The 11,341-nt window shown below is 42.8% G+C and overlaps 2 protein-coding genes across 3 annotated transcripts; both read right to left on the bottom strand.

Moving 5' to 3' along the window:
- Window positions 1-232: 232 nt before the first annotated feature.
- LOC115620255 (zinc finger MYM-type protein 3) lies at window positions 233-9,851 on the bottom strand. Of its 2 annotated transcripts, XM_030513405.1 has the most exons (12): window positions 9,572-9,851; window positions 8,116-9,254; window positions 7,791-8,054; window positions 7,650-7,700; window positions 5,727-7,540; window positions 4,010-5,100; window positions 3,560-3,942; window positions 3,356-3,481; window positions 1,142-1,263; window positions 952-1,081; window positions 788-887; window positions 233-724 (listed from the first exon to the last, which is right to left on the bottom strand). In XM_030513405.1, exons 2-12 carry the CDS (start codon window positions 9,194-9,196, stop codon window positions 550-552), a joined length of 5,337 nt encoding a protein of 1,778 aa, XP_030369265.1. In that variant the 5' UTR covers window positions 9,197-9,254; window positions 9,572-9,851; the 3' UTR covers window positions 233-549. The 2 variants fall into 2 exon arrangements, with proteins under 2 accessions (XP_030369265.1, XP_030369266.1); XM_030513406.1 differs by lacking the exon at window positions 7,650-7,700 and having other exon boundaries at window positions 550-724; window positions 9,572-9,850.
- A 302-nt stretch (window positions 9,852-10,153) lies between these two features.
- On the bottom strand, window positions 10,154-11,190 carry LOC115622028. The gene is made up of 2 exons (XM_030515886.1): window positions 10,510-11,190; window positions 10,154-10,423 (listed from the first exon to the last, which is right to left on the bottom strand). The coding sequence occupies exons 1-2, from the start codon at window positions 11,146-11,148 to the stop codon at window positions 10,154-10,156; spliced, it is 909 nt and encodes a 302-aa protein (XP_030371746.1). The 5' UTR covers window positions 11,149-11,190.
- Between the last annotated feature and the right edge of the window lie 151 nt (window positions 11,191-11,341).

Raw genomic sequence — 11,341 nt, forward strand, 5'->3', positions numbered from 1 at the left:
TCTCTTAACATCCTAAGTGTGTTAATGACTAAAATGTATGTATATGCTGATCGATGTGTGTGTGTCGCCGCCAGTAGGCTGTTCAGCTTATGATCCTTAAGAAACTAGATGATGTGTGGCATAGTATGAACAGGTCTAAAATGTGCCGACTATTTTTAAAAATGATTTAATTGCTGGTGGAAAAAGAACGGCTTTCATATACCCTGCACCCCAAATATTAAAAACGAAAACGTTTCAAATAAATTGGCATAGATTTGCTATTTTAGAAATCGGTTTTTGTCTTCCAATCCCTCCAATGCAAAAGTTTACAAAAAATTCTATCAAAGATGGATACGATACAGAAAAACAATGTGTATGTATAATTTTACAATTGTCTGTGCGCAAAAGGGTACAGGGTCTTGATTGGGTGATCGATCGATCGATCAGAGGATGATTTGCGCGAAAGCCATTTGTGCTAAGCACCGAATTCCAGATTAGTGTGTACACGATGAATGTTAAAAATTAGAGTGTTGCACATACATATATAATATATCTTGCGAACATAAAACATTAAGTCGTTAATAGCGCTATGTTGATTTCCTTAACCATCTTAACTCGATGCAACATTCGTTGCAGAGCATCTTGACTGAGCGCTTGCGTTGAGTACCAAACGGGTGAATCGGGCACACAGGAGCGCTCCGGTTGAAGGTAGAAGACATCATTGCGGGTCTTTACGCTCTCCGGACTGAACAACAAATACATCGCATTGCATTAGTATTATTTCATTTTCATAACACATTATACTGACCATTTTGAGAGATAAAATTCATATAGACGCACAGGACAGCGCAACGGATTCTCCTCATTCTCTTGCTGCTCATAGACCTTCTTCTTGCGTGGATTCGCATCTGTCAATAATAATTCACAAATTAACAATATAAACTATCAACTTATCTATTCATATGCACTTACCAAGGCCCGCTTGAGGTGGATAGAAACGTAAGAGCACATTTCGTGTGCCTGGAACCTTCGAGTTTTGTGATGAACGCTTCCAATGCTTCATAATGTGCGAAAAGGATAATTGCATGTGCTCTTCCACAGTCTATAGCCAACGAAATAATTACAAACTAATAATGACTGATTATCACAGCAAAATACTCACAGTCAAATTGAAATGCTTTGTGTTGAAGAACATCAGCGTACTGAGCAAAACATGCGGCGAATGGGCGCCCAGTTGCTTGCATTCCCACAGATGCTCCTCCTCGACACGTGTGACTATGTACTCTGCAAAAGGAGATCAAAGTTTGAGCGATTAAATTAAATATACTGCCCTTCTCCACGCGTCTTATACGAAGAAACCTACTGCAGCCACTTTTAGCACAAATATACAATGTAGACACTTTAACTATCTAAATTATCGAGAGCATTTTTTTTAAATTTTAAAACAGCCCTTTTTACACTAAGTAGTAAACTGAAGGAGCCACTTTGATTACTAATTGCAGATTTTAATCATATTGCTAATTTACCAAAAAATTTTGTACTATTACAAGGTGTGTTCCAAAGTAAACAGGACTTTAAAAAAAAACACAACAAATGGTTTTTTCGGCAAAATCAATTTATTTTATTCAAAATAGTCTCCCTCTGCTTTAATACAGCTTTTTGAACGATCCAAAAGCATGTCGAACGAGTGTTTTAACTCGTTGGCCGGTATGGCCGCCAGTATGCCGGTGCCAGCCTTTTGAATGGCCTCTACGTCTGCATAACGCTTTCCTTTCATGGGCAAATGCATTTTTCCGAAAAGGTAGAAGTCGCGGTGCCATATCAGGTGAATACGGTGAGTGGTTAATGGTTAAAATGTGATTTTTGGTCAAATAATCGGTCACAAGCGATCGATTCTGAGCAATTTTTGGTCGTCAGTCAATTTGTGCGGAACAAACCGTGCACACACCTTTCGTAAGCCCAAATGTTCAGTCAAAATGCGATAAATCCATGTTTTGGAGATGTTCAATTCCATTTCCATCAATTTCAATGATGATTTCGGCTGATTATTGATGAATTCACGCACAGTTTCGATGAAATTTTCGGTAATCACGAACTTTGATTGGACCACATGTTGATCAACATTTATGTCCCCACGACCACTTTGAAAACATTGAAACCACTCGTGCACTCTGCTACGGATAGGCAATCATCGCCATAAACTTGTTCCATCAATTGAAACGTTTAGGTAAAAGTTCTACCAATTTTAAAACAAAATTTAATGTTGGCTCTTTGTTCGAAGCTCATTTTCGCACCGATAACACAAACGTACTGACACTTAAAACGCAATAACGTCACTTCCAATCAATGAAATGTCATGAAATTCTCCCTGGACAATTGATAAAGATAGCAGATTCTAACGCACCAGTCGACATATAGATAGCGCCACCAGGGGGCGCTAGATTTAAAAAGTCCTGTTTACTTTGGAACGCACCTTGTATACTTTAAAATATAGACCTCTTCTCTTCTCCAGACAAAGACAAATCTTTTATAGATGCCAAAACTATAGATCATTAAATGATCAATCAATTGGGATAAAAACATGCTTATTCGTTCAAAATTATGGTAATTGAAGTCCACTTGTAAGATATACGTAGTTGTCAAAGCCATATAAAAACAAGAGAGAACGCTACAGTCGAGCAAGCCCGACAGTGTAATACCCTGTACCCAGGTAAACTTCCGTCACTGAGTTATATGCGCCCAAAGCAGCAGCAAAAAGAGGAAGAAGAAGAGCGAACTTGTTGCTGCAGTTTGTGGGGGTTGTACTGGCGAGAATTTGTTTTGCTAATAACTTTTCTTAGAATCGACCGAATTAAATAAAATTTTAAACAACAGTAGATAATTATATATAAATTTTGTGTGCAATTATGTGTAGCATTGGAAATGTGGACGCTATTGACGAAATTCTGTAGCGGGGGAAGGGAAGGAAAATTTAAAAAAAAATAAACTCGTCCTTTATCGGACCTAGGAGAATCCTTGGTTATTCTAGCTTTTATAGTTTCTGAGATCCTTGCGTTCATCCAGACGGGTGGACATGTCTAGATCGATTTCTCTCGTCATGCTGATTCAGAATATACATACATATGTATATACTTTATGGGGTCGGACATGCTTTCTTCTGCATGTTACATACTTTGCACAAGCCTAATATACCCTTTTACCCTACGGGTACAGGGGGTACAGGGTATAAAAAAACATAGTCCATAGCATTTAGAAATATAGTATGATGCTATGGACGGACAGACTGACGAACCTAGTTATATCTGAACTTTGCAAGCGTTGATCTTAACAATAAATTTGAAAATAAACATTGCTGTGTATTTTATGTGAAACTTACGTGAATCGTTGTAGAGCACTGAGAATTTACGTGCCACTTCATCGAGGCACTCCGTGAAGCGTTCATAGTAGGGATCGTAGAATATGTTGTCGATCCTTCCGTTCACATAGAGATATTGCTGTATGCCTGCAAGCAGATGAGATAAGACACACGTTTACAACTAGCCGACTAAAGCAATTTCTTGATGTTTTGTGATGCACGCACCCAACACCAAATAGTATATAGTATCTGGTGCATATTCCGTGCCATTCGGTTTCCGCACTTCCTTCACGAATAGGCAGAGCGAATAGTTCAACTCGTCGGCGGTCATTTGTAACAGCTCCGTTTTGAATGGACGCCGGCGTACAGAACTCTTCTCGATGTCCGCATTCTTGGTCATTACCCATTGCTTCCAGGCATTCACACCGAACGTGTATTTGAGGAACATCTGCGCATCTGGCTTCTCCTGTTGCTGTTGTTGCACTGACTGTTGCTGCAGGGCTGAGTGGTCCAGCTCGTTGCCCCGTTGCCGTTTCACAGGCGATCGATTGTTACGGGCCGTGGTGTCAATGAGGGCAGCATTACCTCGTTTGCGACCTCGCGGTGATCTTAATTATTAAATTTAAAAACAAATGTAAAGGTACATTTTTGCATTTCCTAACATTTTTAACTCACCTCTGTGAAGCATCTAGCATGTGATGCTGTTGATCTAGATGATGTACACCCATTTGGCCCATAGAGTCATGCCCCACCATGCCGGGTGACTGATTGGAAATCGTATTAGCCGTCATTGTTGTCTCCAGGTCGACAGTTGTTGTCTGATGATGCTGCTCATAGTCGCCGGTAGCCATTTTCAAAGCGATTTGCAGCATATCGTCGCCATAGGGATTGTGGCTAGCACCACTGACATCCACCACTTGCTGCTGCTGTTGGTGTTGTGGTTGCAAATTGTTTTGATACTGCAGGTTGACCAGGCTTGGATCCGGCTTTATTTCATTATCCGAATCAGAGTCGGATTCGTGTTTCTCCTCGGCAACCATTTCGGCCATCATGAGCAGCTCCGCCTCAAGCGGATCCTCGGGCATTTTGTCCTGTATCTTCTTGATTTCTTTCAGAATACCTGCTGCAGTATTGCGTGTTGTTGGTATGAAAATTGGGACAGGAATGGGCAACGGAATTGGCACTGGCACAGGAAATGGTGCCGAGTACATATACATAGGTTGCGGTAGATATATTGGAACGGGCACAGGTATCAACACCTTGTTCGAATAATCCTTCTCGGTCTGAGTGGCACAGTCCCGTACCGAAGGCGTGATTTGCTCTCCAGTCGACACCATCATGGGCTTACAGCTGACAACTACGTTGCGTACAGCTTTTGGATAAGGTGGCACGGTTATGATCTTTGTTTCCGACATAGTTGACTGATGAAAGTCATTGCCGGTTGTTGTGTTGCGACGCGAGGGCATCGTCGGTGCAACGGAAGGTGGTGAGGGTGAACGTCCCATGCTGTAATCTACATGCTTGCGGGGACGCCCGCGTCCCACCGGCGCTGTACTTGGTGGCGGGGGCACGCTACGTGGCACCAACAACGACGGAGGCGATGTTAACCTTGGTCGACCACGACCTCGACCTCGACGTGATACGGTAACATTGCCAATACGAGCCTGAGTCTCGCCGCTGGCCAGCGATGTTACAGTCGAAATAACGGGTACCACTGTGCCACTACTTGACTTATTCTTATTCATGACGTTGTTTTTCGCGACACTCTATTAAAGAAATGAAAATCCAAGTGATATGCATACATAAATAAGTGATTGAAGACAGTCTGGGAATTATATACGTTCTATTAAGTTTCGTATTTAATCTCCAAAGCCTAACGTCGAAGAAATAGTTCCCCTTCTTTTTAACAGTACAGAGCACTGGTTTTGTAGACACATAGTGTTGTTACACGGAATATGTGATCGCCGTGAATGGCAATGCTTTGAAGCTGAAAAGGAATGCGCGATTGCGCATTTTGGTATCCTGCATTGCAATTGATGTGAAATTGCAATGCGCAATCAGTTTTCAAGACGTTGGGACCGCTTTTCTACCAGAACAAGTGCATTGAGCCATAGAGTTTGTATTTGGTTTGTATTTGCGACAAAAATGGCAATGCCATTTTAGTTATAAAATTAATTAGAATGTGCTGTGCAAACATATGTACATACATATGTATGTATGCATACATAAGTGCTCTCAGAATACTTTGCGCGTGCTGTTTTTGCTTCCGTTATCTACAAACGTGCTTTTTTGTTTCTTGGAAAAAATTGAATAGGGGATGCGTGCGTGAGTTTATTCCTTCCATTAGTGTTTCTAAGATTGTGTATTTGTAGTGCAATTGGGAAAAACTCACCGTCTGTTGGGAAAGTTTCAACTTGACGCGCTTGGGCAGACCTGTGGGAAATGGCGCTGCATTCTTACTGCCTGCGGAAACTGATGACGACGGAGACGCCGATTGCTGTGTCTTGCTGCTGGTGGACGGTAAGTCGCTTTCGAGTGTGAGTGGCGCACGGGCAAATTGATTTTGGAACTGCATCACACACTGATATGTGCAGAAGTTTCGTATGGACGCATCCGACATGGTAAGATGATATTGTGGGGTGCCGGTGTTGCTGCAGTTGTCGCATTTGGTGACAGCACGTGCCGAAATATTGCAGGAAACACCATGCATGGTCAGACAATTGATAGAACATGTGAGCGTCTCTTGCTCTCCCTGCACCTTGCTGATCATATCGAAATTGTACTTCTTGACCTTGCACCATTGGCAGGAGACAATGTGGCGATTGTTAATGATGTACACATTTATACAAATGCGAGAACAAAACATTTTAGGCGATTGCTGATCCGCGTATATGGTGTGGGCATCTAAGCTCTTGCGCTCAAAGTATTTGCAGCACATGGAGCAGGGATCTGCATTGACGTTGCTTACAAACTTGAAGGCTGAGAAACAGGGATTCGAACAGAAGTAATGCTCCTTGTCGTCAAGCAGCATTTCGACGCGCACGGGCTTCTCATGGTTGCACACGCCGCAAATGTCTGTGCGTAATTTCTTTTTGGGATTGCACATGTTGTCGTAGCGACGAAGACAAACTTGTGAACAGAAGTCCTTGAACTGATCTTTGTCGCCAACAGGTGCCAGAAAACCCTCCTGCCCGCTGCTGATATCCTTCTGGCAGCAGGAGCACGTCTTCAGACCCTTCTTGTAGGTGTTCAAACATCCGGCGCAACAGAATTGCCTCACATCAAATCCAAAGCGTACACAGTACTTTCCCAGAGCTGTAGAGCTAACTTCCTGCTTACATGTTTCACATTTGGAACCAATTCTTCGCTGATAGCTGCCTAAGCAAATCTCATTGCAAAAATCCATAGTCTCCCAAACCAACAGCTTTTCACCCACAATAATGTCTGTCAAGCAGTCGGCACAGCGTCGTCGAAAACTCTCCATGCGATCCAGACGCGCTGCGTCCGCTTCGGCATTAGTACGCGCTAGGACACTGACCGACTCTGGTTTCTTGGTGGGCGATCGTATCGTAGTAGCTCCAATGTTCCGTACTCTTATGGAATGACGCTTCAATTTGTACTTGTCTGGCTCCTCTGCGCTCAGCAAGTTGAAACAGTCGTCATTGCATATGTAAAACGTCTCCTGGTCCTGCTTCAGGAAGTATTTACACTTTTTCTGTTCCTTGCAGTGTATGCAAGATTTCTTGTGTGCGTTTTCTGTGTCAGCTTCCTTATCAGCTGCCTGCTCGGTGTCCTCGCCCTCCGTTGTGGTAGGCGTATGTGCTGATGTTTCGCTGCTCACATCTTCATTGCTTACCTCCTCGACCAAAAATTTCTTGCGCCGCACGAAAAATTTTCCCGGCACCTCACTGAGCAATGCATCGCAACATGCCTGTTCGCAAAGGTATTCTTGTGTGGTTGCTGGTTGAGGTTCATCTTCCGCATCTTCGGCTGTTTCTGCCGTTTCTGCGTCAGATTTTTTGTACCGAAAACCACAGATTTTGTCCTCACCACATTGACGACATTTTTGTAGACTGGGCACAATCCAACCAATGATCGTCTTTGTGGTGACGCCGACCTCGCCTGCAGATGTGCCAGCCGCTTCCTCTGCCGTGGGTTCTTCGTTTTCAGGCATATCTCCACCGACATCGTTTTGCGTTTCAGTTTCTAGATAGTAAGAAGAAATTCATTAAAAATAATAGTTTATTGGAAATATTAAAGAAATGTTATGGGAAAGGTGTGGGACAAGGCTCATATTTATTTGTGGTGCGCTCACCTTCGGCACATTCTGCCACATCAGCTCCAGCTTCATTAATAGCTTGAGCATCTGCTGGCCGGCCCAATTAAATGAGCAGAAAGACGAAAAGATAATACAACTATGATAAATGCTTAAAGAAATGCATACCCAGGGACATACCATTTGTTTCAGCACCTTCTGCTGTTGACGATTCGTTTGCGTCCTCGTTGTCTGCACTAGTTTCCGTTTGGGCAATAGCCCCTAGTTCATTATCTGGCGATTTCGCAGCCGCCTGACTCTGCTCTGCCGCCTCTTCTTCTTCAGCAGCTTTTTCGGCATTTTCACGTGCAATTTCCTTTTCGGCTTCGGTTACCTCAGTTTCAGGGTCATCAGGTATGAGACATACATCCGATTCCTCTGGCTCGAGAACGTTCTCCACAGTATCTTTGAAATATAACAACATTAATTAACATTTGTGCGTATGGTTTATATTTGTTTTTATTACCATCACCATGCTCTGCATCAGGCGCATCTTCTGCCGCATCTTCTGGCGTATCGTCTGGAACACCTTCTGTTGCGCCCTCTGTCGCATCTTCTACTGGTTCTGCTTCCGCATCTTCTACTGGTTCTGCTTCCACATCTTCTACTGGTTCTGCTTCTGCATCTTCTACTGGTTCTGCTTCCGCATCTTCTACTGTTCCTGTTTCCCCATCTTCTACTGGTTCTGCTTCCGCATCATCGTCTCCACGTATTGTATCTTCTGCATCCTTTTCATTATCGTCAGCAGGTTCGTCTTCCGGCTCACCGACACTTCCATCAACTTCATCGTGACCTTCGGACTGAGCTTCGTTATCAACCACATCCTTTTTTCCACTATCATCGTCGGCGCGCGGTGACTCTCCACCTAGCGAACGCATCTCCACGTCGGCGGCGTCATCAACACTTTCATCCACTGGGTCTTTTGAGCCTTCGGCTTCATCCACATCCATCGCTTCACTGGATGCCGGCGCGCCATCGACCGCATCACCATTTTCGTTATCGAAAATATCTGATTGTCCAAGAGCATCTACTTCAGCGCCTTCGTCCAAGTTACTGTTCTTTGAGTTGTTCATTGCATCGATGGCATGCTCAACTTCCTCTTCTTCGTCGATATCTCCATCAGCATCCCTTCCTTCTGGCTGTACATCTGGTTCTGGAATATTTTCCGCGCTCTCATTACCAGCTGTTTCTTTGTTGTCATTTTCAAGGTCGTCCTCTCTGCTTGTTGACTTTTCTTCTTCCTGAGTTTCCGCCTTAGCGTCCTGTGACTGTTCATCCATTTCTAAGGAGCCCTCAGATATCTGTTCAAAATCTTCATCGCCACCACCGCCGCCCTTATCAGCCTCAACTGCTTTTTCGCCTTCCTCTTCCTCCGGAGCATCACCCTCTTCAACGACCTTGTCGGAGGTGGAAGGTGTGGCAGGCTGAGCATCTTCCTTAGCAGATGCTTTCTCTTTTGAATTTTCCTCATCCATTTTTGGCGTTTCCGTGTCTGGTCGGGCGTTGGAATCGCCACCGAAGGAATCTAAGCTGGATATCTCTTCCATATTGTTCTTTGGGGGTCAATGAGTCTTATTCGAATGCTTATACGGTATAAAACATGAACTGTAAAAGTGAGAAGTGAGAATTTAAAATAAAGGAAAATTTTTGCATTGATCACATATTCCCCATTATGTTTATAAGACCCCATCGTCTTTTCGCGCGCATTTATTCCTCCCCCACTGTGTATCGATAACAATAGTATCGATTCACTTGCCAGGGACTCGCACCACCATATATGTGTACTAATGTTACCGACACACACGTACAAACACTAGCACGGTGGTGTACAGTGCACAAAAAAACAAAACATGCGACCATAAAAACTAAAAGCATTCACTAGAGTAGCACAATTGGATGAAAAAGTAGCAAAATGTAATTACTTTTTGTCTAGTATGTTGCACAGTGGGTAGCGTATTTTGGTTTTGACGAATTCGCCTTTTCTAAATGTATGGGATTCGCCGCTCTGGCCAGAGAGACCCGTCGTCAGCCGCACAATAAATCTAAGCGCGTAAAGGTAACAACACAGGAGTTATCATTATTATATTAAGCCGCGCACGACACTTTTCCGTTTCCTAATGCATACGTTATGTTTTTAACTATCGTCTACACTTTTCACAATATGCAATTTCTATTTTTCGGCCACTGTAACTCGGCTTTAAACGAAAATGGCGCACCAGTGTACCCAAATTGTGTAGCCAGACAGCGCTGCATGCGGCAGATAAATATCCTAAATAATGGCAAACGCGTGCAGCTCTGCTGCACACATAAGAAGGTGTTGGCAGCACTCCGTGACGTTTAAATAAGGTGCAAGTGATAGGGTAACCCTAAATACAGAAAGTACTTACGTACATGTTTTTGTATATGCATGTATGCATATGTGTATCGTAGAACTGATACTCAAAAGAAAGGCGTTATACATCGTTACAATATGATAAACACAATTTTCATTTATTTAGCATTTTTCATTGTTCCTCATATTTAGAAATAATGCCATCCGCATCTAAAAGAACGTTGCGAAAGTAATTAATTATTTTCGTAAAATGCGGAAATTGTTGGGTGTTGCTGAAATTAATTTCATTCTCTCGTTGATACTTAAGCAGTATTTCAACCATTTCATTTGTGGGAATTGCCTTGGCTGCCAGCCAATGCTGTATGACGAAGTTAAGGGCGTAAATCTGAATATTCATGAGAGTGGGCTCAATCGCCAGTTCTCTGGCGTGCTCTAAAATTTTCTGAAAATACATTGTACATAACATAAATATGTATATTAAGATTAATAATAAAATATTTTGCATTATCTTAAGATTTCTATACATACAGTCATGCACACTTGTTCCAATGAGATAATGTTATGTCGAAATGCTAAATCGTAAGCTGGAAAAATATAATCCAGGGGCCAGTCCTTGTCCTTTACCTTGTCAGCAAAGCTGCAAAGCATCTCCGGCATGTTATAAGCGCATGATAGTATAAATATATCGCCTATAAGTTGCAGTTCAACTTTTGACGTCGATACTTCAAACGTATAAATAAATTCGAGGAAGATTTCCACAGCCTCGGGAGAAACGCCATTTATTTGTAGCACTCCATTCCATTTCTTGTTCTGGTAGACGTCTTGTTCCAGTTTATCTGAAGCAGTGGCTAGTAGAAGGCGGTGGCAACGAAATTTCTTATAGCACACATTGCCACCTTGAGCATCTGCGTCCGGATCCGCGCTCTGTACATGCACTTCGCAATCAGCATCGATTCCATTCCTAAGATACTGAAGGCGGCGTTCTTTGCTTGATTTACGAATCGGGTCCGGCTCCGGTTCCTCTATCGGCTCCGACTTTAATTCATTGAGCGATTGTGGATCATTGACACTAACCGCTGATACGGCAGATGATTTTGGGGCACATTCAGTGCCTACGCAGCTTGGTGTAGATGACTCCAATCCTTTTTCCTCCTCAGGGTCAGCCATTTTTCCCTTTTTATTTAAACGACGTGACAATTTCGGCAGAGTTCTATGGGTATCAAAATATAAAATTTACAACTTACAAAAGACCTACCTATCGGCACAAAGAAAAAGTTTTCCCACAAAACATATTTCCCCCTATTCTTTACACCCTCCACTAAAAAGTATATATTTATTTAATGAAAAGTGTGAAGGTATA

The sequence above is a fragment of the Scaptodrosophila lebanonensis genome, unplaced genomic scaffold (genome assembly GCF_003285725.1).
Source record: "Scaptodrosophila lebanonensis strain 11010-0011.00,11010-0021.00 unplaced genomic scaffold, SlebRS2 tig00000024-arrow-pilon, whole genome shotgun sequence".
NCBI classification, from domain to species: domain Eukaryota; kingdom Metazoa; phylum Arthropoda; class Insecta; order Diptera; family Drosophilidae; genus Scaptodrosophila; species Scaptodrosophila lebanonensis.